General features: G+C 38.8%; 2 protein-coding genes across 2 annotated transcripts; one reads left to right on the top strand and one right to left on the bottom strand.

Moving 5' to 3' along the window:
• Positions 1-3,586: 3,586 nt before the first annotated feature.
• On the bottom strand, positions 3,587-10,122 carry anxa5b (annexin A5b). The gene is made up of 13 exons (XM_043243910.1): positions 10,020-10,122; positions 9,765-9,802; positions 7,458-7,542; positions 7,003-7,097; positions 6,359-6,472; positions 6,172-6,262; positions 5,995-6,074; positions 5,768-5,818; positions 5,451-5,544; positions 5,263-5,358; positions 4,948-5,006; positions 4,575-4,697; positions 3,587-4,465 (listed from the first exon to the last, which is right to left on the bottom strand). The coding sequence occupies exons 2-13, from the start codon at positions 9,765-9,767 to the stop codon at positions 4,403-4,405; spliced, it is 954 nt and encodes a 317-aa protein (XP_043099845.1). The 5' UTR covers positions 9,768-9,802; positions 10,020-10,122; the 3' UTR covers positions 3,587-4,402.
• A 4,720-nt stretch (positions 10,123-14,842) lies between these two features.
• uchl1 (ubiquitin carboxyl-terminal esterase L1 (ubiquitin thiolesterase)) lies at positions 14,843-18,036 on the top strand. The gene is made up of 9 exons (XM_043243971.1): positions 14,843-14,995; positions 15,099-15,110; positions 15,434-15,562; positions 15,822-15,957; positions 16,745-16,830; positions 17,072-17,119; positions 17,203-17,272; positions 17,379-17,437; positions 17,568-18,036. Exons 1-9 carry the CDS (start codon positions 14,963-14,965, stop codon positions 17,649-17,651), a joined length of 657 nt encoding a protein of 218 aa, XP_043099906.1. The 5' UTR covers positions 14,843-14,962; the 3' UTR covers positions 17,652-18,036.
• The last annotated feature ends 9,680 nt before the right edge of the window (positions 18,037-27,716 follow it).

The raw sequence follows: 27,716 nt of genomic DNA, 5'->3' as shown, positions 1-27,716 counted from the left end.
CTGCGGACTTTAGCTCCAACTTGCCTCAACATATCTACCTGGATGTTTCAGGTAAACCTAGTAGGACCTTGTTCAGCTGGTCCAGGTGTGTTTAATTAGGGTTAGAGTTAAACCATGCAGGACACCAGCCCTCCAGGAGCGAGTCGGATGACCCCTGGTCTGAAGTATGTGCACAACCTGAAGCTCGACCGTGACATGTGAGGAAACAATACATTCTATTCATATGACATCATATCACGACATGTGACAAATCATCCTTTGGGGTCAAAAGGGCAAGGGTTTGTAATTGTTTTTGGAGATACTTTGTCACTGCGCCTTCATAGTTTGGCTCTCTATCTAAGGTTAATATGTAATCTTTTATGTTACTTACAGAAGGGATCGAAATCATTAGGTCATTTCTTTTCAAAAAATTAATTTTTATTACTGAAAATGTAATTACAAATAAAATAAAAAGCGCACCAAACTGAAACCGTCCGTCTTAATCAATAGCCAAACCTTTAAAACACATACAGGCTCATGGCTGGACTGGTGAAAAACATTCCCACCGAGTACAGAAAACATAACATTATATAACTAAACCCATAATGAAACTCATTCTTCTCACCTAAAGGTCAAAGAATTGCTCTGTCACATGACCGCCCGTGACCTTTCCTTTAGCAAGAATACTTTTTCTTTCATTTTAGTTTCCCATGGGCACTAAGGCAGACGCACACAAAAACTGAACATACGTCTATTCTGTGACACATCCTCGGGGCGGTCTAGCGTGTGTGAACATGTGTGATACAACAGATGGTGCAGATGTGCACATGATCGGCAGGAAGCATAAACAACACAGCTTCACAGCGCTGGGCTAAAAGAGATTTACTTCCTACTGACCGGACATTTAAAAAGACTAAGAACTCAAACCTCTCAACAAACCTGTACACCTTCTGTTATTTAGCGTTTTTTGTTTTGTAGTTATTCTAGAGTTAGGGGTGAGGCCATGCTCGGAGTCTCCATTGTGTCATCGTTTTAGCCCCGCCCATAAATATTGTGCACACAGAATTGGTGAAAAACTGTTTAACTCCACAGTTCACTTTGTAATGTGTTTCAGCAATACATTTTTTAATACAGTTATAATGTGTTTAAAGAGAATTCTGACAATTGTTTTTAAACATACTTTAACAGTTCGACTAAAAGTGAACAAATAACGCTGACATCAAATGAATAAGGGTCTATGGTACTTGTTAGAAAGACTGTAAGTACAAATAAATCAAATCACCCACACACACATACACAAGAACATGCGAGCATGTTTTTGATTGGCCGAAACTGTGGATCATATCATGCCAATGGCCAATAAGAAACACTCAACATCTGATAACAGTTACTGCTGTGTTTCTTCCCATCTTTCCTGCACACACCTGAAACGATATTTATATTGTGCAATTCACACTTTACAGTTTGTGATCACACCACATTCCACTCCAACACACACTTACCGTCGACACGGTAAGGGTCAAAGGTTAAGATCACGTCACCATGTAGTCAAGACCAGGTTTTTAAATGCTATTTTTAATATAACCTAACTTATAAAGCCTGTTTGTAATGTTTGTAAAATTGTTATTCAAAATATGATTACAATTGACAGTAACTGTATTCTTTTCTAATATATTTTGAAATGTCAATTTAATTCTGAAATGGCAAAGCAGAATTGTCCGGTCTTTAGTGTTGCACGATTATTCAGTCATTTGTAAATCACCGAGAATGAAATAATGTGACACTGGTCACGTTTAAACACATATTAAACGCCACAAAACAAATAATAAGCATGTAACATAATAAATGTAAATATGGAATATAAGAGTCTCGCCATTTATAAGGAAGGAGGACAAGAAAGAAATGCGTGAATGCAATATTACTGATAAAACCTTCCCGTAGCACTGCGCCCACACCATTTAGACTGAACTAAACACTGAGAGGAAGTAAAGTGATTCTTAAAGTTGTACCTAACACGAGTTTGTTTAACATTAGGATAATCTCTGTAATCTCTTTGAGCCAAAAGAACAGTTAGACAGGAACACAGTGCACTTCTCATAGTATCAAATACAGTTCAGGAATCAGCGTGTGTGTGTGTGTGTGTGAGAAGGGAAGGTTCAAGTCTATTCAAGTTGCAGCTCAAACAGACCCAGGTATTCACTGGAATTGAGCAGACTCTTTGCACTCACATTTTTTGTGAGTGAGTGTGTGTGTGTGTGTGTGTGTGTGTGTGTGTGTGTGTGTGTGTCTGTTCACCCGTAGAATATCTTTTCCTTTCAAAGATCGTGTTCTTACACGACTACTGTTGCACCTGGGTTGCCGGAAGAACTAAGAGATCAAAGTCATACGATGTCCTGAAAAAGGGGAGGGGCGTGTACCTTCCCACCAGAAGCACGGGATCATCCACAAAGTTTTCACAAATACTGAACAGAAACATCTAAATGGCATGCATACATTTATAACACACACACTCACACACACACACACACACACACACACAAATATTGTGTCATTATCTTCAACCTGCCTTAACTCATCCTGACAGTAACTCTGTCTAGCTTTCATTCATTCAGTTTGGTGGGCTGGGTTTCACGTTCATTGTTCCTTTGTGTCTCGAGGTGGCCTGACAGTCCCACCCCTGAATTCAGACACTGCCATTGGCCGGTAATGTGCTGTGAAGTCAACACCTATTGGTACATCTGCTCCTATCTGTTGGCTGAGGGTGGAAGTGACATACAGAAGAGTCTATGATCAAAACTATTCGGTTGACAAACTCTGAAGCACACATCCATACAACTGAAGAATTACACAATTATTACTACATCACCCCACTGTTATTATTATTTTGTTTTTAATAAGGACAGGTGCAAACAAAGCTTGTCTACACCGGCAGTACATTCTCCAGCATGCCTATAGTGATACAAGGAAGCATAGTGTCAATTTTCCTGGAAATGTATTATACGGTACCTCCTCGCCACGGGGAAAAGTAGTTATCGAAGTATGTGCCTTACTTCACCAAACAGGACCGTACTTGGAGCATATTTCAAGAACTAACAAACTACATGCAGTGCAGTCTCAAACCTGTGAGCATTAATTAGCTCATTCTTTAATCATTCCACACGTTACCTGCTGTCTGTTCACTCTTTGACTACAGCGCCCCCCTTTGGACAATACTGACCTACACCGCACTAAACCTCAAGTATTTTTTTTGAGCAACTAAAGAACTTTAGTTTTTATATACAAATTTTAAATTATTCGTTTTAAAATGATTCACTTGGTATTGTACAAATAGTACACTTTACTTTATTAGTACAGGACAGTGCAGAAATGACAAAGAGTGAGGTGAGAGAGAAAGTGGTGATGGGAAAGGTCTTCAAGGCAGGATGCAAACAATGCTATATGTCAGCACAAGGCTATGGACGCCGACCTGATGGTGCACTGACTCTAATAAATCTGTTCTGGTAGTGTGTGCGTTTGTAAAATAACAAAAAGGATGAACTGCTTTACTGATTTGACCATAAATGCACAGTACAGTCCAGTTGCCATCAGTCACACAGGAGACAATGTATTTGCCTTTAGTTCATGAGTGTTTATTTTGAACATTATGGTAATGAAATATTAAAATATTTTAGCAGTAGCACCTTTTAATGAACAAGTAACAACTTTTAATGAATATTAATAACATTTAGCTCATTATCGTTTGTGTGATTACATCAATGTGCCAATCACGGGTAATTCTTTCTGTCATTTTTTCCAAACCACCGTCACCGAAAGCACAGTGAATCTTTCCTTTAACTTCCACAAATCTAGTTTTAAAAACACATGCAGAGAGGTCAACAGTGAAATAAACTTGTGATTGATGCCGATTATGTATCGCTATACACTGAAATGTCAAGGTAGTTAGTAAATATACAAACAATAAATACATGAAAAATTGCTGAATGCATATAAAATATTGCTTCACTGATTACAGTTCTTTGGTCTTACTATATGTTTTCAGAAACTTCTTAAGGCTTGAGTTTTCATCTTTAAAGAGTGGGACTTTTTCCCCCATGATGGACTGCATAAGACAAGCAGAGAAGGGGTTTTCTTTGCATATGGAATAGAGAAAGTGCCTCATAATTTTTAAGTTTATACTAAAATATCTAAATCTCTCTAAATCTATGATAAATCGTGCTTCATGAATTTGAGTGCCACATTTTGCTTAGTGCTTATTTGAGCTTATTTAAGTAATTCTGTGCTATGCAGAGCATCTTCACAGTTGGACAAGAGATCCTTCTTTTGATTTGGAATGTCACGTTTTTGTAATTTGTCATGAATTGGGTTCAGAAAGGGACTAGGCCCTCGTCCTACAGAGTCATGGGATCCGACCCAGAGGCAGGCTTTATGCATCATCACCACCACACAGCAGCAGCAGGGCTTTACGGTAGTCACCTGAGGTATCACCCTGCAGTAATGGAAAGATGAGAGAAGATTCAGTTTCAGTGATGTGCACGAGGAACAACATTTCTAAGGGGTTAACTGCTAAATACTAACACCTGTATGCATGAGTATACCTGAATCATTTTGTGCAGAGAGGTAGCAAACCTCTTGCGGAACTCGGCACGGATATCCAGCATGTCCACCTCACTGCGGGAAACCATGATCCTGATCAGTGTCCGGTCATCGGTGCCTGCCCCCTACAGGATGAAAGTAGAATTAAAGCAACAGGTGCGTTCTTGGCAGGTATTATTATAGTTGACTAAAACTAAAATATAATAATACATTATTTTCTAACCTTAAACTCATTTTATTCAACATTTCTATTTAATTTAATTTAATTTAGTTTAACTTGATGTACTACTGCAGGCTGTGGTTTGCCCTCTGCCTGCCATACATACATATTTTTTCTTATTGCTTGTTGGTTTACAAATATTAAAACAGATTCACCTTCATGGCACCATAAAGGCTATCAGCAAAATAGCCTGGCACGCTGCGGGCACACTTTACTGAGGAGGCAGAAAAAGAGCGTGTTAACAGACAAAACAGACACGCAGAGAAAAAACTAAAAGCTGTATTCCCTTCCCTAATATGATTTTAAAAAAAAAAAAAAGATTGCATTAATGTCTGTATTTTGGCCATAGTCTTTACACATACTTTAATTTTCCCTCTATAATAAAATGATAAATTATAGAAAATTCCATTTTGCACTTGATTGAAGAATTAACCATATTTTATTGACAGAGGTCTGTTTGTGTATCTTACCCACAGCCAGCAGTACTTCTTCAAGGGTTCCTGAGGTCTCTCTCTGGATGCTCTCCTCTATTTCATACCCTGAGAGCTTCCTATACTCCTCAAACACTGTGGAAAAACATTAACAGAAAACAAATGAATTTACAAAAAAAAAAAAAAAAAAACAATTTTCACTACCAACACACACGTGTCAAACTAACCTCTCCTAAGGTGAGCGTTACTACGGTTTCCCAGTATAGTGATGAACTGGCCTTCATCAGTTCCATACTTCTGCTCTCCTGCAGCAAACAGAGCCTACACCCAACACAGACCCAACTTTTAGAATGACTGACAAACAGATATTACACACAACAGCCGCTAGATGGCAGCATTTCACCGCATTTTCTCATCATCAAGCCAAAAGAAACTCTTTATTCCACAACCTATTTTATTTCAGAGAATGAAAGTTTTGAACTCATAATGAACACTGTAGTTTTAACAAGTATTCGCAAATGTTTACTTGCTTATACAAACTTACCTGGGCATCGCTTTGGATGAGGTCTTCTTGTATACCCTGCTGTCTGCTAGCCTACGGAGAAATAATATAATGTCGAATGAACAGTAATACTATAAATAAGAAAACATGCACACTTAAGTCTAATGTCTATTTACAGTGGACTAAATTTCCAGTCTCACTTTATAAGAACACATTTTTGTTGAGTTAAATCGTACATTTTCATGTTTACTTAGTACATGACTACATACTTGTAGCAAAACAACCAGCATCCTCTTGAAATGACCTCCAGTGTCACCAGTCACATCTTCCTCCAGGTCCTCGTTATGCTCTACAATACATACATAGACATAGTCAAGAGTAAAGAACTAAGAATGAGAACGCTAAGTTAAAGACGTATAGTACTCAACCCACACAAACACAGTTACCTCGCTTGTATAAACTTTTGATCTGGTTGACTTCATTAGGTGACCTGGATGCCAAGATCTCCACCAACACTTTCTCATCCGTGCCTGCACCCTAAGACAACAAATAAAAATAAATAAATAAATACATACAACAATTATGAATTGTACGTTATTTAAAAATGATTGCCATCTCTTTATTGGTATGTACCTTAATAGCGTCCCGCAGACATGTGACCTCATACATGATGGGAGGAGCCATAAGAGCCACTACCAGACTCTCAAACTTCCCACCCAGCTCGGACTTCAAATTATCCACCAAATCCTTAAAGGAGATAAAAACGAAAAAATAAATACACGCACTTTTTTAAATGTTCTGTATTAATTCAAATTAAACAGTGTCATTCTAAACCAGTAAAAGTTTTGTATGTCTTCAAGAACACAATTTTAGATATTTTAGATGAAAACCAGGAGGCTGACGCAGAACAGCATACTTCAAAATGGTCATTATTATTATTTTCTTGCATACAAAAATGATTCTTGTTGCTTCATAACATTCAGATTGAACCACTGATGCCAGATGGAGCATTCTGACAATGTCTTTCATACTTTTACGGGCTCTTGACAGTGTTATTTATTTGCCAGTCAATGGAACAGTCACAAGTCACAATTGCATCTACAATATCTAAAATTGTGTTTTGAAGAATGTATGCGACATGATGGTAATGAATGATTTTTAAAATTATAACTCAAATTACTTCCAGCAATGGATGCATTTGTGTTCACGCGAGAGTAATTTTAATTTCTGGGTGAACTGCTCCTTTAAGAGTACAGAATGTATGCCGATGGTATTACCTTTCCATGCAGGGTTTTGTATGCAGCTTTGATTTCTTGGCGCTGTGCATTAGTGCGTGCTGTCAGCAGCTTGAGAATGGCATCCTCATCAGTGCCTGAGAAAAAAAAAAAAAAACAAATCAATAAATGTTTGACGACCAAATGAGTAAACTAATATCCATCTCCTACACCCAGATGCAATATTTTGGGGTATTCAGATATAAGAATGAACTAAACTGATTAAACAAAACAAAACTTAACTAATTAACGTCTAAATAGGAATAAATCTATATGCAGCCTTTATACTCCAAATAATAATAAATAAGTCATACTAATTGTGTAAGATCTCTCCTAAAGCATTATAGATTCTAACTTACACCTATACCGGTTCGACTGATATAATACCGCGTTAAATTATAAACATACAAGTCTACTGACATGTAAAAATTGATATCTAATATGTTTGTCACACTTACCGAGTCCTTTCATGGCCTTGTAGAGAACTTCAGCATCGTTATTAGCATTGAATCCACTTTGGGGCTTCACTGTGCCTCTGCCAGCCTAATTAGACAAAAAATAAAGTCTTAGTTTCGTGTTCTCTTTTATGGTATGTGTATATTTAACTTTGGGAACTATGCCCCTATGAGTCACAAGCACACCCACATGTGCAGCCAGTTAAAGAAGATTTGCATTAAACTTCTACATGCGGCAGTTTTCCACATGGAAACTATGAGCAACTTCCACAAATCTTCTGTTGCAAATGTTTTGAGGAGGCGGTGGGAAGATACCAGCGTACTGGATGTGAATATACCATACGTCAGACAATACCACGTGTGTAAATTAATTCAAACATTTTCTTTCAAATATGGTTCATATTCACTTATTATCTGCATCCTTTTTGTGACTTTAGAGACACTACTGTCCACTCGAATTCTGAAAGTTATGCAAGTCACCATAAAAGGTCCTTATTTACCAAGTGATGCAACTTCCAGAGTAAAAGATAACGCTTTTAACTTTTTTCAAACAATTTAATGAACTTCAATTGAGACACGCATCTGTTCGTTGATCAAAGGAGTCACAGGAAAAGGCACGGGCACACTTGTTTGTTTTTATCTCAGTTAAGTCCCCTAGGTGACAACCATACTACTAACAAAAGCCCTCAGCAAGGTCTCATTAAAAAGCTGATGCTGGTAGGCCACATGACAACACGAAAACAAGTAATTACCACAGGTATGCGATTTTGGACGCAAAGTATTCCTGAATTCGTACACTACTCTTCCTATTTTATCATATCTTTCTGATGCGGGAGTAGTAAGGGTAGTATGCTATAATGTGATTCTGAGTGCGTCTTTTGTGCCAAGGCCAAAGGTCAGAAGCTGTTAAGCCCCCAGAAATAAATCCGCCGCGCAAAGTGAACGTGTCTATTGTTTACAAACCTGCGAGTCTAAACCAGCTGCCGTCCGCCACATAAGCCGTTACGTTTTTACAATTACCACTTTTTATTAGATAAACTAAATGACATTCTTTTGTTTGGGAAAGGAAATGTATTGTTCACCTCAAGCCTAAGTTAATGTCTCAGCCACAGGAATGTGTTGAATAACTCGGGCCTGAACGTTTCTACGGTTAACTAAAAATCTGCGGCCATCCGTTCCAAATAGAACAGATTCCTGCTTTTGCATAATGGCAACATACAAACTGATTTATTTAAATCATTCCACCTGCAATACAATTACACAAAACAAGCAAAGCGTCATTCAGATCAGACTGCAAATCTGGCCATGGTGACAGTCCACTAGATAAAGCAGAAGTGAATGCTAACTTATATTAAACATTTTACAAAACAGAAGCAAGACATTGCACTGCAATATAGTTAAATACACGTAAACGTGCAGTGAAGGACTTTTTTTGACATATTACTCGTGGCTCTGCGTGAGCTGCCAGCTGGAGTCATGTTACTCGGACTCTTTCTATACAAGTGTCAGCAAACATATGACCTATTCAAATACATGGAAATTAAAACAATATTACCTACAGCAACAAGCGTCTGCTTGTTTCCAGGCGTCCCTGCTTTTAAACAGCTCAAATAAATTATTTTACAATGCCACTGAAGCTTTCACGCTATAAAGAATAATTTCAAACAACTGCACTGGTTAGATCGAGAGTAGTTGATAGCCTCAAAACAATCACATTGCGGACTTCGGCAAGTTATTAGGCGTTATTATCATCCGCCACGTTAGCGGAAACCATTCATAAGTTTACTTTTAGTTGGCGGAACAAGGGAAAAGTCTTGGACTCGAGGAGGAGAGAGGATCCCAGAGTGGAGAAACTGAGAAGGAGAGAGACAGGAACGCCCTTCGGGTCTCTCAGCCCACACGAGTGAGTCATCCCTGGCTGCTCTCATTTACAACCATTTTCTTTCTTTCTAAACATTTAGGCAGGTTTGTGAAAACCTTAACTCTCTCTTTGAAATAGTCGTGGTCGATAAATCTTTACGTAACCGTTTTCCAGAGACAGTGTCGCCTAGATCGTTGGTTAATAAAGAAGCATCGTTTGAAGTGTTTGACAGCGGTATAACCAGTACTTATGGTTCCTGTGCCCCTTTAAGCAATGCGTTTTGTTTTTTTTCTTACGGAGCTATTATGGGCGTCGACACATGAACTGTCGGAAATGTAACATTATTCTCTGTAGAAAATGTCGGCAAGAATAAAGGCGTGTTAAATATTAGTATATGCTAAAATTACGATAAACTTAAGCAATAATAATAAAAAAAAAAAAATACTTACCATCTTTGGAATAAAAGCCTACTTCAAAGAGCTTGAAGCTAAAAAAAGAAAAAAAAGAAAGAAAAGTCAAAATAATAGTGGAGTATTAAACATTTTTTTAATATAAAGCATGTGCGTATAAAATTATAAAAGGCTTAGTTTATTAAGTAACTTAGATGGTTTTCAGATAGGTAGGGTAATACCTGTGTACACTACAGAAATATAAGCACGAAAAGTTTAAGAATTCGTGTTTAAGCGTTGTTTAAATGTACTTACCGAGAGAAGAGGAAAGACTGCAGTACTGAACGAAAGAGCACGAATGAGGAGTGACCTCCGCTAGTAGGAGGATTAAACTTCACTACTATGTGTAGAGCCACACCCTGGCAAATAAACCAGTCGCTCTGACTTATGGGTAGTGGTGTTTCTGCTTTCTTCTTATATTTCAGTACATCTGCTCATACAAATGCAACGAATCGCATCTGAGGACCAGACATTTCAGAATACAGAGAACGTTTTAATTTTTTTTTTACTTTTTTTTTCTTTTCACAGAATGCCAGCATGCTATTACACAAAATTATAAACATAAACGTTTGCCATCCAAGACTGTGGTTTGTGAAATATGATGCGGTTGTCCCCCACCCTGTTGGTCAACAAACTGTTGTTTCAGCAGGTGATCTGAGTGAACAGAGAAAAACCATTTGCCAAGCAACATAAGACTAATCAAACACAATGATGGGCGTCACATGACACGTGACACGATCTTTTTTGGGGAAGTACCCATTGTTGTTCCACATGGATGCATACAAGACTTGCTGATCAAATCTCAAGCCCAGACATTATTGAAATGCATTTATGTTCTAAAAAGAACATCAGTTTCCCATAGGTAGCTGATCAAAATAAAAGCCCTTGTCTTTACAACAATCACAGCATTTTAGGGGAAATTGTATGTAATCTCAATACAGTGTACATACACACACTGTTATTTATTTAGAACAAAATCTCAAAATGACAGTTTAAACGGCGGATAAATTATCACAATAATGCCACATGACTCCAGTCATGTGAATCAAAAAAGCTAATTCATCATGTCAGCAGGGTTGAGCCTGGTCAGTACCTGGATGAGAGATCTCCTGGGAAAACATAATCAGTTACTTCCATAAACCTGGTTCCCTGAGACACAGGAACGAGTATTGTGTCTGCTAAAGATGTTATAGGAAACTTTTTTCAATCACACATTGAAACTGCACGGCCATCGCTCTCTGAGCATTTATTTGTGCTAAGGACAAGCAATTTAGGTTCAACATTTTCTGCATGTCACGGCCCAAAAAACATATTAAACCCACACAATGGTAAAACCCTTAAGCAGAAAGGATTCTGGCATGTAATTCTGAAACGTCTAGATTCTAAAATTTAGTAAATGTGGATGGCTAGGACCAGCCAGCCACCTCACAAATCTCTACTAGGAAGATACTGCTAGACCACGGCCATTATGAGGCGATGCCTCTAGTTGAATGGGCTCTTACTCTGATGGGACATTGCGGGTCCAAAGAAGAGTATTGTTGAGAGTTGAGAGTTGAACTGGGCCCATTCTGAATAGGCGTCTTGATGAAGATTTATATATGACACCACCATCTGTTTGAGATGTCATACTCGAGGTGGAACTCAACAGACAGTATTGCAGAGGGCCAATACAAAGAAGACTGAGCTGCAATACTGAGGAGGTTACAGCCATCAATCCCAGCAGCCTTTGAAATACATTTAGGGGGTGAGAGACATCAAGGAGGACATGAACTGAATGAGGGACACGGCACACTACGTCAAGATCCATGCTCTCAATGCATGTCAAGTCTATGACCATCCCCAGGAAAGTTATACGTTGGATGGGAGACAGTATGCTCTTGGCAAAACTGCATTTTAGATGGCTGAGTAGCAGAGGTATGTGTAACAGAGATTCTTCCTCTAACCTGGCTAGGTAGCCTAGCATCTAGATAGATAATTGAGGACACAAACTCCCATCTACCTCAGAGCAGAGAGTGCCTTGTCTATACACTTCGTGAAAAGTGTGAGGAGCTAGGTAGAGCTCGAAGGGCAGGACTGTGTATTGTGTATTTGCCTCAAAGGCAAATCTTAAGAATGGTCTGTAAAGACTGATCTGGATGTGAAAATATACGTCTTTTAGGTTTAGAGAAAAAAGCCAGTTCCCTGGCTCTATTTGTGAGAGGATCTGCTTTAATGTATTCATTCTGAACAACCATATTATTAGGGTACAATTTAGATTCATTAGTTTTGTTCAAACTTTATTATTCCCGTTAGCCACTCTGACACCCCAGGGATAGCTTACCATGCTTTTTCCTAGCAGGACAGGGGTTGTATATACTCAAGCATTTGGTAGCTGCTTGAGGACACAGAGCACAGAACACTGTGGGATAGAACACGGCGGCAGGGCAATTTGCGGGGTGGTCCAGCAGCAGCAAGACTTTGCCCCACCCACTTTTTGGTGCTCACATCAGGACCATAACATCAGGTGAATCCAACACTACTTTGGATCTGGGGTGCTGGCTTTTTTTCTAAATGGAAAGCATCTTCCAGCTGAGTGAAAGCGACTTCATCGTGGCTCTGGTTTTGCCTGCTGAGGCGGCTCTGACTTGGGGCAGCTGGTAGCAGCAGTTGCAGCAAGGAGTTTTGGCAGGAAATGTCGCATAGCCTGGGATGCCTTCTGTGCCTCCGTGAAATGTTTGGTGAAGCCCTCGAGAGAAGTACTGAACAGCCTGCTCTGAGAGATTGATACATCTAGAAAAGGGATCTTGTCTGGATCTTGGTCAGACTGAGCCATAAATGTCGCTCCAGCACCACAAGGCCATTGAGCGACTGCGCTTCTCAGTTCCATGAGCATTGTGCAATCTGGGCTTCTTATAGCCTTTTTCTTTGCCGCCGTTGAGAGGGGCAAAGGAAGAGGTAGAGGCTGTATGTTCATCGTAAGGTTCAGGAAAGGATGGTGTTGATTGCTAACACCTTCTTGAGGGCACTAGAGCAGGAACCATTCTTCGAGGCAGCTGCAAGACGGGTCCTCTAGGGGACGCCAATGCTTTCCCAGCTCGCTGACTGCTGACTGGAGAAGCTAGGCATCCATCCCTTGTTTAGTCTGGCTGGGCTCGGATGGCGGCCGGGTGACAGCTACTCCGTATCTGAAGATGCTAGAGACATACTGTCATCCTTCAGCTCATCGTCACTCCCTCCAAAAACTCTGGTCTTCATTGAGTAAGAGGACAGGAGATTTTGTGAGGCATGTGGGGGCTAAGCCAGTGTGAGCTTGCTTGTCTTGGAATGCTGTTTCTTTCTCACAGGCTAGTGAAAAGAAGACAGGAGGGCCCAGGAACTAGAATCGCTCTCTGAAAAGAAAGCTATCTGAGTGCGAAGAGAGGAGAGGTTGAAGGACTCGCAGTGCAAGCAGACAGCCTCTGTGGGATTTTGGGCCTTTCTTAGGCATACACTCCCGGTGCCCATCATCCGAGTGGGTCCTGCACGCAGAATAGTGGCAGCTCTGCATTTGAGAGATTTAGCAGGTGCAGTACGAGTAAAGTGTTGATAGGGAACTAGGCTGTTGCTGGAAGAGTTGTTAGTGAGAACAGCATGGGGTGCTCATCCTTCGGTCTGTGTGGGTCCTAAAGCCCCAGTGATGGGGACACTATACTATCCAAAACCACAGTCCTTGGGATGGTTTAATCTCCTTCTCCTCTCCACCAATAAGCTAGCTGCTGCTGTTGCATCATCTAGGTGAATGCAGCACATCTGTGGTGGTTAAGGAGATCCCTCCATCGCCAAGTGCTTTGGGTACCCATAAAAGTGCTTTGAAAATGTAACTAATTATTATTAGTTAATTGTCACTTTCTTCAGCGAAACAAAAAGTCTGAATCAGGAGAGAAATTTGAGGAAGCATGGATGCAACATTATTATACAATATGGACTGGTTTATAGGATTAAAATTAAATCACCTAAATGATGTTATATTCTACAAATACACAGCTTTCCACACCAAAAGATGCTCACTGATGGGCAGTCGCATATAATACATGTATGCTATTGTGATGTTTTTATCAGGGGCTGTATCTAAAAAGCTGATCAGAGTAAAATTTTGGTCTTAAGAATTATGTAATTTTACTAGACTTAAGAATAAGAATCATTCATAAAGCATGAATTCACAGTGTTAAGACTTAGTCTCAGCTCCTAAATTATTTAAGAGAGCTGGAGAGGTCTTCTAACCTAGTTAGACAAGATGACAGCAAAGAGGAGGAGACACTTTTCAACGAAGATATGATATATTGGAGTTATATGACGGAGTTGATAAAATGATACAAACATGTTTTTTTTGTAAGCGACCAAGTAAGAGACTTAAATAAAATCTTCTTCTGCTCTACAAAGCAATGATCTAACTGCAGAAATGAAAGTATGTTATTTTTTATTTTTCAGCAATACAGTAGTTATGACACAATGAGCGGGGTCTTAAATATTTCAGCGAATCAATGGCTTAAGTATGCTTTTTTTGGTCGTTAGTCATTCAATCCTCAGGTTAATATATCTTTAAATGTATAAACTGATTTCACAAACACAGAAAAACACAGAGTGGCAGTAAATACCCTTAAATTGGACAAGGCATTCAAAAGTGCAAGTCATCAGTTGTTATTTCAACAGAGCCACTCAGGTCAAAGTAAATGTTATGTGAGTTGGGTATAAAGTAGAATTTTGTCCTTCAGTTCTGATTTATGCTGCTTCGAATCATCGAGTGCTCTTAATTCATAATTTAAATACTACTATCTAATGTAAAATGTCACCGATTTTTTTTTTTTACATTTTATTTTAATCAAATGATTCATCTGAGCTGGAGAACTCTGGTAGCTTCCAGAATCGGCCGATGGCGGACCGGTCTATTGCTGAAGAATCTTTGCTGGAGAAACCAACTTTTCCCATTTCTCTCTGTTCCATTTTTTGCGTCGACGTTTTCCGACACTCCAAAATAAACCGAAAAAAACACTAGTCGGGTGAGTAAGTGTGTCAGTAGTTCATAAATAGCTCGTGCATCTGGGCGGACACCCCTCCGGTCTGAGTAAATGGAATATGACCGGTCGCATATATGATCCTCGTGCTCCTTCGGTCTGGTTTGTGTTTTGTCGGGCGGCGCCTTTCTGAACTCTGGGAAGTGACACTCAAGACCGTCTGCAATCATGGAGTGGAAGCCTATGGAAATAAACCCGGAGGTTTCACGCTTTATCACGATTTAGCCTCGCTAGCTGATTTGTGCATCGTGCGTGCTTTCGTTTTCTCTTGACCGACGTATTTGTGCCCTATTTGTGGTTTCAGATGCTGAATAAGGTACGTTCGCTGAGTCATAAGATGAGGTGATGGTGAGACTGCTGGACAGGTCTGTTGCGTCTGGGACTAAACTGTCATGGACTCCAATCTGAAATCAAAGGGCGTGGGCTTACACACAGCATCACTTGCTATGCACAATAACACGCAGCATTTTTATATGCACGCCAGACGCAATGTGTAATTTTGCACAATTAATTTATCAGTCGCTTATAAGACACGGTCGTTTCAAACTTTGAGTAGGTAATATCAGGCATCGCTTTTGTTTAATGACGGGTTTCGAAAACCGATTTTTCGTGAACCTCTTTTTCTGCGATTCCGTGTAGGTGTTAAGCAAGTTGGGTGTGGGCTCGAGTTGGCGTTTTGTGGACGTCTTGGGTCTGGAAGATGAGTCTTTGTCAGGGGTGCCCTCACCCTGCTGTGCCATGATGCTGCTCTTCCCTTTAACGCAACAGGTACGCAGCACGCACGCTCACGCGCGCACAAAGCGTTACGGTAAACGCGGGCGTGGTCACCGCTCTCACGTGAGGAGTCGGTAACCGAAAACTTACAGATGCTTTAAGTGCAGTTCATTGTAGATTTTTGCTATTGTGCGCTTTTGGTAATTTATCATTACTTGAGCATTTGAGCGTCTTTACATTCGCTTATTTACTGACAATAACGTACCATATTAACTGTGTAACTTTAACCCTCGTCTCCCTCCTTTTGTTTTAGCACGAGGATTTTCGTTCCAAACAGTCTGTAGACGACTCTAAAAGTGTGTATTTCCTGAAACAAACTGTGGTCAACTCTTGTGGAACTGTGGGTTTGGTACATGCTGTGGCCAACAACCAGGACAGTATTGATTTTGGTCAGTGAAAACATGTACCATAAAATTTAAGCCATACACGAGATGTTTACTGATGCTGAATAGAGCTGATGGCTTTGAGTTAAACAACGGCTTTTTATTATAGTCATTTGTTAGCATGAAAGCATTAACTACCTTCAACAATACATTACAGTATTTATTTATCTTTGTTACATTAGTTCGTTGTTGCCATTAGAGCAATTATTCGTTTAGTTTATCTCAGTGCATTAACTAATGCTAACCAACACAATTTAATAATTGCTAAAATTAACATGAACCAAAATGAATAAATGCTCTAGAAGTTCATTCTTTCACATTTACTCGTTTTAACTAATGAACCTTATTGTAAAGTGTAACCGATTTATTTATCTTTGCATATTTTGACTAGCTAAATAAATTCAAACACATTTACTCCTAGCCATGTTAATCTGCAACAGTTTACATGTATACATATATACATTACAACATTTCAAATAAATTGACAAAACCTTTTTGTTTTCTGTAAATGTGAGACTTCTGGTTCTTTGGCCACTGTTGGAAAATAAGAATAACAGCGCAGTGAACTAAAACTGTTTGCATTACAAATCAGTGTGTTCATAATTAAAGCTAATGCATTAAATATGGTTAGACACACTGGTTTGCAAGATATTGAATATCTAAAAATAGCTTGAAACAGTGGCACCGGAAACCAGGCACATTATAAACTTTGTAATTGCTGTGCTTACTCTTATGGGTAAAAAAAATAAGTTGGGATGAATCGGCACTTTTTTTTCCCTCCTCCTGTCTTTAGACAGTGACTCTGCACTGAAGAAATTTCTAGAAGCCACCTCAGGGAAGTCTGCTGCAGAAAGAGCCAAAGAACTTGAACAAAATAAGGTATTGTAAGTGTCCATTAAAAGCCACCGTAAACATGTGATTTGCCAAAAACAAAGATTATCTTCAAAAGAGCTACAAAGTTCATGTGACTCAAAGGCCTGCTTAATTCTTATTTGCAGTATTCAACACAACCAATAGGTGGTACTATTGTACTGTCTTTTTTTTTTTTTTTGCGTTTTTAAACTTGATTTCTGCTTTTAAAGTAACTTGTAAATTATTTATTTATTTTTTTTAAATCCAGGCCATCCAGGAAACTCATGATGCGGTTGCTGATGAAGGACAGTGTCGGGTAAGACAATATCATGCGTCAACACTAAAAGTAATGACCCGGTTAAATTGTTGTTTTATTCCCTCCATCTCTTATTCTAACAGCCAGAGGCAGACAAAGTCAACTTCCATTTCATTACATTTGTCAATGTAAATGGTCAGCTTTATGAGCTGGGTAAGTGGATGATATACATTGGGGTGCGTTGTCTGTTTCTGTGTCAATGACTTGCATTTAAATATAAACTCCTTTTAAAATAAAAAGTGAGTTTTTGTTGTCTCAGATGGCAGAATGGATGGACCCGTGAAGCATGGACCTACAAAACCAGAAAGCTTTGTCATGGTAAGCACACATTTTCCTAGGTATGGGTTTTGTAGTTTTCATACAAGTTCATTATAGTCAGAACAGTAGAATTAGAGCGTCTTTAAGCAAGGAGTCATGTGACTGAATAACTGACTTCATCTCTCTGTAGGATGCGGCGAGGGTGTGCCGTGAGTTTATGGAGCGAGAGAAAGGGGAGGTGCGTTTCTCCGCCGTGGCTCTCTCCAAAGCCTGAGAGGAGCCAGACCACTTGACCAGAACCATGAGCAGTTTCGGAAAACCCTTCATGCACTAACTAATACAGAGCACAGATTCTAAACCTATACCATGCCTTGATACATGCTACACAAACTGCCTGCCTGTCTGACTGTGAATTAATGTCATTTCTCATTTATTTCCACTATTTATTTACTTAAACTACTATGCTCTTTGTTAACATCAGTATTTATTTTTAGCTTTTTTTTTTTTTTGATGTACCTCATTTAGTTCTAGTTCTAATATTTTTGGGCACTTTTTTTTGATTGGGGAAGGGGGGGGCAACAGTTAGCAGAACTTTAATGTGAACTCATAAGCTTGGAGGCATATGTTCAAAATAAACAAAACCGAGAAGGGTAATTGGCTTTTTGTGCAGAGTTGTTTGTGAACCTACGCCATCAACTGACTGGCAGTTTAACTTCTCATTTAGACATTACACAAGGTTGCGTAATGCAGCACATGTAGTTTTATTTAGACTTGATTCACCTGTGCGTGCCATGTCCTGTTCATAAATGTAAGAGCTAACCGTCAACATTTGAATTGGAGCAAAAAAGTTAAAAGTATCCTGAGCTTAAAATGTATTTTGGGGTTTTAGGACAAATTTGAAAGGTTTGGATCCACTTCAAATGTTTGGCATAGATGGTTTACGTGAGTCAAGTTATACCAAACGGCTATATAATGGGTGACTGGTGTGATTTCAGTTAGATAATTTTATTTTTTTGTGTGTATTTATGCAAGTTGCATTCATTTTCTAATTTCTAGAAAATTTAAAAAGGTTTCTAATAACCCAAGCATACACATTAATGGTGCTGTATCTGTTGTTTTTATTTTTGTGACTGCACAAAAATACCATAAAATGTTTTCAGAATTTAAGGAAACATGTTCAGTTAACTAAAAAAAAAACAAATTTCTTTTGAATTTGGTTTCTGTACGATGCGTCAATGCTTTTGCAGAAATGGGTTATTTTTACATAGCTGTTTCCCTGAAAAATAATGATACAATTCTACTCCGGGGTAGACAACGTCAGTCCTGGAGTGCTGATGTTATCTCCAACCCTGAAAAAAAACTGGACCTGCCTGTAGCTCTAGTATTTCTGAACTTGAACTTGTTCAGGTGTGTTTGATTAGGGTTGGAGCTCAACTCTGCAGGACAGCAGCACCCCAGGACTGACATTGCCTACCTCTGTTATACTCTGAAATGTTTCAGGCAGATTCTACCCGCTCCGAAATAAAGATACAAAAGCTGTCACTGGAGTGATACCTTTTCAGAAGGGACATGCTTGTACTTAAGAGGCCATTTTGATACCTTAAAAGTACATATTATTACTTAAGATGTACATATTTGAATCTAACTGGTACAAAAGTGTACCTTTTGAAAAGGTACTGCCCCAGTGACAGCTTTTGTACTTTTTGTTTCTGAGAGTGCAGGCTGAAATTGCAGTACCCATTTGAACCGTGACTGGCAATATTACATACTTCATCTTTATTCTGTATGATCCTACCCACTTTGAGCTTTCTGAAAACACGGCCTATTGCTTTCAAAGAATCACGTTATGTTCACATTGCTTTTTCTCTGGAAAACAATGCTATAGCCAGTAATTTTGCTATGAGTTGTGTGTCCCGGGGAGAAATACCTTTATTTTTGCACTACCCCTTTCAACCGCTAGCTGGGCTTCTTTGGTCCCGAAGGGCTGCTGTCCTGCAGAATTTACCTACAACTCTAATCACCTAAACACCTGTCTGTAGCTTTTCAGTGATTCTGAAGTAAAATGCCCTGTCCAAATACCAACTCGTGCAATCTTGGCCACTTGAGAGCCCATGCATGCGACAGGTCTTAAAAATGCCACACACTCTATACACTAAGACTCAAATACTGCTCATACTTGGTGTATCCAATTATGTATTTTTTGTTTAGTTTTTTTTCCTAAGCATGTTTATAAAAATGACTTAATTGTCTTTATTGAACTATGGCCTAGTTCTGGCTTAGTCTAAGCCCTGTCTGTGAAACTGGGCCTATGGTTTGGTTACATAGACAGAGCCTGCCTGTGTCTAAGCAACAACTATCACACTGGATTGTCAGTGGAGAAGTGACAGCCCCTAGCTGGACCAAGCCAACGTCGCCTAGCCTGTAAAATCAAAAAAAAAATGTGTGCATTGATGTCCAACTGGCTGCTGCAAAAATGTCTTCCATAGACGCTCCTCTAAATAATGCCCATGATGTTGCCATGCCCCTTGTTGAGTGCACACGCACTCCAGTAGGCAATAAATATTGTGTTATAAATATTGCAAATATATATTATCCGATAAGACTTACATATATACATAAGACTTACGGTATATACAACACGTTAGGGGGAAACATCACTTTTGACTCATTTAATGCTAACTGGATGCTTGCGGGATGTATCAGTGCATGCAGATCACCCACGTTTCACCTATGTCGGTGCCAGCAGCAGAGCCGATTATAAGATAACATCCTCGGATCCAAGGACTATTGGCTCAAAAGTAGGTTCTCACATGGCTTTCAGAACCAGCACCAGTACCATGATTCTTGCATACCATGTCTTCGCCATCCAGCAAGGTGCCACCAGAATCAGTGACAGACGCTCCTGATGCACTCAAGAGTGGGCTGTATCAGATCGACCACCAAACATACATACGGCAGGGTCCTGAGACATACATGTCATGTGACGTGACAGAGATTCCACCCCCAGTGGTCCGTGGTTGAGAAAAACAGTGGGCAGTGTGTGTTCACTTCGGAGCTGCTGAACCGATCCCAGGTCTGCGGCACCGTTCGTGGCTGTAAGCGCCACCTCTTGACCTGCGGCCTACCCCTGGACAGCATGTCCGCCACACCACTCAGAGTGATGCTCCACACCAGGAGCTTCCACACAAGCGGCAACAGGGGAAGAGAGTGACCCCCTTGTTTGCTTTTATACACTGTCATGTTGTATTTCTGATTAACACGTTTGCCCCACAAGCATCCGGCAAAGTGTCCCAGTGCCAGACAAACCGCCTGCGTCTCTATAATTTATGTGGTACAGCGCTCCCCATGCTTCCAATCCAATAGATTTCTACTTTGTATATCAGTGGAGTCATATGGAGTCATTTTAAATGTTGCAATAGATATTTTTTTGTCTATACATAAATTTTAAAGCAAAGCACGTTAAAAGGACTGCATTAAGGAACGGAAACGTCAAATGAGCCAATGAGTTATCATATGCTGCCATCTACAGGTTATGGTGGGAATAGTCTCATGTAGCCAGACTTTTATGAGAATTGTTTCTAAACACATTATAAATGTTATAAATGTATTGCTGAAACACATTACAAAGACTCTGAACTATGTAGTATTGAATTGTGGAGTTAAACTGTTAAACAGCTTTTCACCAGTTCTGTGCAGGATTTTTTCCCCCGAGCAAGACCTCACCTTTAATGCTATAATAACTACTACAAGAACACTGAAGAACAGGAAGAATACAGGCACGTTGAGAGGTCAAGTTCTTAGAGATTCTAGGCAGGGACAGTGCTTGGGTGAACGGTTTCTCTGTCTCAGCTCAGAGACATCAATATGTATCAGAATACATGCCAATCAGAAACATGGAGCGTTCACAATTCACATCTAAAAACGCATGGAAACGCATCTTTACTTAATTATTCAATGAATTATTTGCATGAATAAAACAATAATAGCAATAATGATAATAATACTTTTTTTAAACTGAATTTTACATAATCCCATTTTATATAAAATATGAAACAAATGAAAACAATTGAATTAAAAATACTATGAATAAGCATACGCATAAATGTGCTGTTGCGCCCCTGCTCTACATCTCCTCTTATAAAGAGGTCAATGCTGAAAGTCACATGTGATTATGTGAGCATTTCTAATAGAGTTGCTTTGTGTAACCTATGGTGTTATTTTGGGCTCCAAATTAGGATTTTGTTATAATATTTATTCATTTATGAAATAATGGAGCCTCACACAACACATTCAGTGAGACACAAGGTCATACTCTAGAATGCTATTGCAAGGATGCTATTATTATCCATGGGGGCGCCATATTATCTACCTAGTGAGACCTAGTTAGAAATTGGCTTTTCCACTGAGACAGCGCTATTTCAGTGTAAATTTTGCCATGTGGTATGACTTGAAAAGCCAAGGTTTGCTAATCCACAAGCTTTCATTTTGAGACTGCTGAGTCCTTAAAATATCTATGTAACCTGTTAAAGAAGGTTATTTATTTGCCTAAAAGCTGCCTTTTACTATTGATGGAGACATTTTTTTGTACAGTAATGCGTTACAGTGTTTTTTTCCTTTTTAAATAGTATGTGTTCAGAAAATTCATACTGGTTTCTGTGACTGTACTGCTGTGGTTTACCTTTCTGCTTTATTTCTTAAAGGAATATAACATAAATTCTGTCATCGTTTACTCACCCTTGAGAAGTAAGTAAATGATGACACAATTAAACATTTTTTGGGTGAACTATTCCTTTAAGGACAATCTTCTTGAAGCTAGAAAACATTCCTTCCCCTCACATCTTAAAATGGGTAATTCTTTCAGTCGCTTCATTTCTGCCACTTTCAATACTGTGAAAGACCCTTCGGCCAACAGAGTATCATCTTCACTGCATGGAATTCTAAGATACTTCAGGCCAACAAAGTCATATCAATTAACTGGGATACCTTTTGAATTGGTTGGCAGGAACTTTTCTTCTTGCTGTACTCAACCTCACTGGACCCAGTCATTCAAGTATAGCCTAATGCTTCTGTTATTTATGAGGATTTTCCTCAAAATTATTCTAGCTGCTTTTGTTTCTATAATAATGTTTGAGTTGCCACTAGAGGACGTCATTGTAGCGTGAATGATCTCTCAGTCCCATCATTTTGACGTGTATGGCACAGAATGCCTTTTTTGGTTTTACAGGATTTCAAGTAAATCAAGGTGAAAGTTTGAACGTATTTATAGAATAGAGGTTAACATTTGTATTTATAGTGGAAATTATTGAGAACTCTTTTCTGCGTAAATGTGAGTCATAAAGCTGTTTAACGTTATACTTACTGTTAATACAGTTCAATTTGTGAGCTTTTGTAATGTACGTTCTAATGATTTTTGTTGGATGATATTTATCCAAAACCCCACCGTATTTATTTATGTTTTTAACAACTCATTTAGCTTTTATTCTGCAAGCTCTAGGCTGTGTCTTAATGAAGAATGACCTTTCTGTTGCATGATTCCGAAAAAATCTTGCTTGATTGAACCAATTTTCCCTCTCTCTCAGTATCTTTCTCTGTTTGCCATTCATTCCTTTCTGCCCTTGAGGCTGAAGCCACGAAGAGACTGTAGCGGGTACAGGGTGAGAAAAGACTATGTGCATGCATAGTGTGTGTGTGTGTGTGTGTTAGCGTGGGTAAAGTATAGGACCGGTTTGAATAGTCTGGAGAAAAGGATGACTTGGTTTAATTGACTGAGCCTTTGAGACTAAAAAAAGCTTCACGATTAAAAACCCGGATGGTGCATCATGCCTGTATTTGTTATGCAATCTGTCCCCCAAAATCAGACAACCATGAAACAGACACAGGGACAGACTGTGCAGTGACATCACCAAAACACTGGAAAATGAACATGGGCTTCTGGGAGAATTTAAAAATGATCGTGTTTCTGTATTAATTTCATTTTTTTTAATGTAAAGTTGCCTTTATCACAATGAATTAAAAATGAGATTTAAAGTTAAATGCTTCAAATCAAAATGGTAAAAGTGAACAGTGTCTGCTCTCACATAAACACGTTTTATTTGCAACTGAATATACGTTCTTTCATATATCAAAAAGGCACTCCATGATTCGGTGGCTGATGCTGGTTTGAGCTGAAATGAACAGGCAATAAGAACACAGGCCTGTCTCTTCGGAGAGATGCTGACTGCAAGATGGTTCACAGTCCAGAAACAAAAAGGCTGGTCAGTGAATATGAGCGCTGTGACTTCAGTGGACGAGAGAGAGATGCTAATTAAATCTAACCCCACCTAAAGGCTTCACACTGACCTCATGTGTCAGTCAAAGAGACTTAAGGAGGCTGATTCAACATTCAATTATATAATGCTGCACTGGTCTGTGATGACTGGCCTGTACCAGAATGACCCATACCAGATGAATCCCATTGGACTTTCTAATGCTACGTTTGAGTGTCACCTCCAGTAAATATAGCCAAGTGATGTTAATAACAGACAACTTCAAATATAAAGTGTGTTTTTTTCTCTCTCAACATTACCTTACTACTATAGATTTTTCTTACAGTCAGATCCGGCCTTGATACTGTAAGTCAACATTTCCATTACTGGTAATATATAAAAAAAACACCTTCTTGGTATGTTCTGATTTTAAAAAGTATGCACTTGTGAGTTAGCAACATTAATTGCTTGGCTTCCAGTGACAGTGGGTCACTTGTGTTTATTGCTGATTTTATAGGAGACGGAAGCAGCTGGGTGAATTCTGAAGTGCATAGGGACATGCTGTCTGCCCATATTCAGTTCTTCATATTCAAGTTGATTAGATGGCGCTTTACAGTACTGGTGGTAAATGACCTCAAACATACTTCAAAAGCAAAACAGAAGTTTTTGAAGTTTAAGAACCTGATTGAGCATGCATTTCGCTTGCTGGAGACAAAACTAAAGGCAGAAGGATCCACAAACAAACAGCTGAGGACAGCTGCAGTAAAGGCCTGGTGAAGCAGCACTAATAAAGGAAACTCAGTCTTTGTTGATGTCCAAGGGTTACAGACTTCAGTGAGTCATTGCCTGCAAAGAAACCTCAACCAAATTGATTATTTATTTATTTTAATTACATTTGAACCTTTTTTAGGTTGAAATTCTTGAACATAACACTTATATGAAAATATATAATATGTTGTATTACAAATTTATAAAAGGTTAAACACATCTTCCAATCTGAAAGTATATTATAATTTGCAATATAAGCGCAGGAAGTCTAAGCCCTGAGACAGTAATCTTTTCCATTTCAGTTACTGATCATCTGGCAGGTCTTCCCAAGTTAAGTGTGAATGCCAGTCGAAAGGTAAAACTGTGCCTTTTGTTTTGGGGTCTCTATATCACCTATGCATTTAAATGCATTTAAATAGAGTGCGGATCTGAAATGTCCTGTTCTGTATTTTTTTTTTAATGGTCTCCACCTCTATGTACTCCTCCCCCTTGAAACCGATAAACTTCACTGTGCTAGGTTTTAGTTTCTTGGAGATTTCTTGAAGATTTTCTTGAAGATTGCTTGGCGATTTTCTTAAAGATTTCTTGAAGACTTCTTGCAGATGACTACAGCAACGAATTAAAAACGAACTCCTGATTTACCAAGAATCTCCTGGTCTCTTCTTAAAAAGAATCTATAAACTAAAAAGAACGATAGACTATTTTAATAAGACCCCCCAAAAATCTGTTGTCGTATTGCTGTGACTCACAAGCAATTCTTGGTGTAGTATAAAGAAAAGCCTAGCTGACATTATCCTTAGACATGTTTTCTAACGTTGAAGCTTGCAGCAGGACAAAGATCTTCTGGCTTGCAAAAAATAGCAAAGAAAGAAACTTAAACTCATGACCTCGCACTAAAGAAGTCATTCAGTGGAAGTTTGTTTGATTATCTGTCAATATCTGAGCACAGTCCAAGGTAACTCTTCCTTTACATTGTGAATAGAGCCGCAAAACTGAATATCATGTTCAGTTCAACTTTTTCTAGCTTTTCTTTTATGATATTTTTGAAGAGAAGTTCAAAATAACATGCACTTGCTGTTTTCACTCACAAATGTCTGACCTCGACGGATGGAACAGTGAAAATAAACCAAAAAAATTGATGTAAAAGAAGGCGGAGCCTAGCACACACCTATCATGTTGGAGTCGGTGAACTAAAAACGAACAATACTTATATACAGCATTTAATAATTAATATAACATTACTTAATGCTAATTTTATCCATTACTAATGCATTATTAAAATGTGTTTGTTAACACTAACATGAACTAACAATGAATGGTTGTGCTTTTGTTAACTAATGTTAACAAAAAAGTAATAAATACTGTAATTAATGTATTATTCATTGTTTGTTCATGTTAGTTTCTGTTAGTACAATGACAACTTATTGTTACCAAAAATGTTTATGACACTTTAAATATGTAATATTGAAATATTTTTCTTACAAAAATGCATGGATTTGCTGCGGGAGGCCTTTATTTGCCCCCTGGATCTGTGTGAGGAACGTTTTATTAGAGAGACGCACATTTTACTTGGCTACCGTTGGATGGTTGAACAAAAACACCCATCTACTCTCTTTCTAACTCTTGGAAGAGCCAGGATCACTCTGATCAAATTTGTTTAAAAGAAGAAAGTCGTACACACCTAGGATGCTTTGAGGGTGAGTAAAACATGGGCTAATTTTCATTTTTGGCTGAAGCAACCCTTTAACTCTGTTGAGGTCAGGTAAATAGCTGTGACACACTTCATATTCAATAGAGCGTACCGCACTTCCCACACAAAGAGATTTGTGATGTAGCGACTGCCTTCTCTCAGTACATTACCTGCCTCTTTTTTCTCTCTCTCTCTCCCTCCTTATTCATTCTGCACTTTTGATTTTCTAGAAGGCAAATGTGTTGACATTCACTAAGTAAAAAATATGGTTATTTGCAGTGCAGTGAAACGGATATGAAACACACATGCGGGCACATCCGTGAATGATAAGTGCATAGGGGAGCGCTCATATTCAGCAGCACTAATATAAAAGCTAAAGCGATTATACATCAAATCTAATGAGAAAGAGAGAGAGAAAAAATGCCTGTCTTTTAAACTTTCTTCTTCAAGCTCTTTTGCTCATCATCAATATATCAATCATTTACAGACCATCAGTTAAAAATAAATAAATGTTTAATTGAATCATGAGACATTTGCTGAAGTCGAAGCTTTATTAAAGTGTTTGAAATAAAGATCAAGTGAGTTTTAATTGATGTACTTAACATAATGCAGTACCCTGTAACAGCTTTTGAATCAAATTAATTCTTGATCAGATGAATTTGTGTTTAAGAGTGCCTCTCATGAATAAAAATCAGCTCATGAGACTAACAAGGTTTGTTCAAGGGGACTAAATCTCTTCTTAATTGCCTCTGTCTGTCCTATGAGTGAATGTTCAGGCTAATTGCACTGGTTAAACAGTCTACACTCTTCTGAAGTGTATGCATAGTGTTGTTTAAGTTTCTCATTTATGCTACACACACGCTATCAATTAGGATTTCTGTATATAAACATTTGAGCTAGACATAAAAGTGTTTTAATATGAGGAGAAGGAAAGCATACGGTACAACGTATAGATTTTATTAACGTACTACACTCTGAAAATCTTCCTTTTTAAAGACTGGATGGGTGTATGGATGGACAAAGTCAAATCATCAGAACATACACACACACACAACTTCCCAGTGCCAGAAGTGGGGTTCAAGGTGAAGTTTTTAGGATCAGTTTTCTGTGTGCTGTGGGATCTTCAGATGTGGGGTGTCAGATATGATAGCCCGACTTGGTCAATCAATCAAGGGATAAATCCTTTAGGATGGAAGAAGGCGAAGAAATGTGATACGGGTCACCGAAGATTTGAGCGGTTTCTCACGAAACGACCCAATTCAAAAGTATGCTTTGACACTTAATGCTGATCGGATTAGTGTCCGATGGCGAAAAAGCTTATGTGTCAGGAAGCAGTGGAGATGGACAGCAATCCGTTTTTCTCAAACCACTTCAAATGGTTTGAAGTGGATTGTGGGTCTGCGTTGGCACTGAGGAACATGGTTGGAACACAGTAGAAACCCATGTCGGATTGTGGAGTGACGAGAATATTCAGCTAGTATTTTTAGGGAGAATTTCTAAAAATGTTTAGATGGTATACAGGCCAAGATGTGTAACAGTGATGACACACACACACAAAAATAATAATTCCATTTGGCGGCACATTTTATGAGGCTGAGTATACGGATAAGTAATAGCTGGATATTATAAATGAGTA

The sequence above is a fragment of the Puntigrus tetrazona genome, chromosome 1 (genome assembly GCF_018831695.1).
Source record: "Puntigrus tetrazona isolate hp1 chromosome 1, ASM1883169v1, whole genome shotgun sequence".
Lineage (NCBI taxonomy): Eukaryota > Metazoa > Chordata > Actinopteri > Cypriniformes > Cyprinidae > Puntigrus > Puntigrus tetrazona.
The sequence above is the reverse complement of the archived record's forward strand: the minus strand, read 5'-3'. Positions and strand labels throughout refer to the sequence as shown.

Coding starts and splice junctions, on each gene's coding strand:
- anxa5b (XM_043243910.1), bottom strand. Junction 6,075..6,171: donor CAAAAGTTTATACAAGCGAG/GTAACTGTGTTT, acceptor TATGTATTGTAG/AGCATAACGAGGACCTGGAG. Junction 5,545..5,767: donor TCATCCAAAGCGATGCCCAG/GTAAGTTTGTAT, acceptor TGTTGGGTGTAG/GCTCTGTTTGCTGCAGGAGA.
- uchl1 (XM_043243971.1), top strand. CDS start 14,963: ATGGAGTGGAAGCCTATGGAAATAAACCCGGAG. Junction 15,563..15,821: donor TCTTCCCTTTAACGCAACAG/GTACGCAGCACG, acceptor CTTTTGTTTTAG/CACGAGGATTTTCGTTCCAA. Junction 17,273..17,378: donor TGGTCAGCTTTATGAGCTGG/GTAAGTGGATGA, acceptor TTGTTGTCTCAG/ATGGCAGAATGGATGGACCC.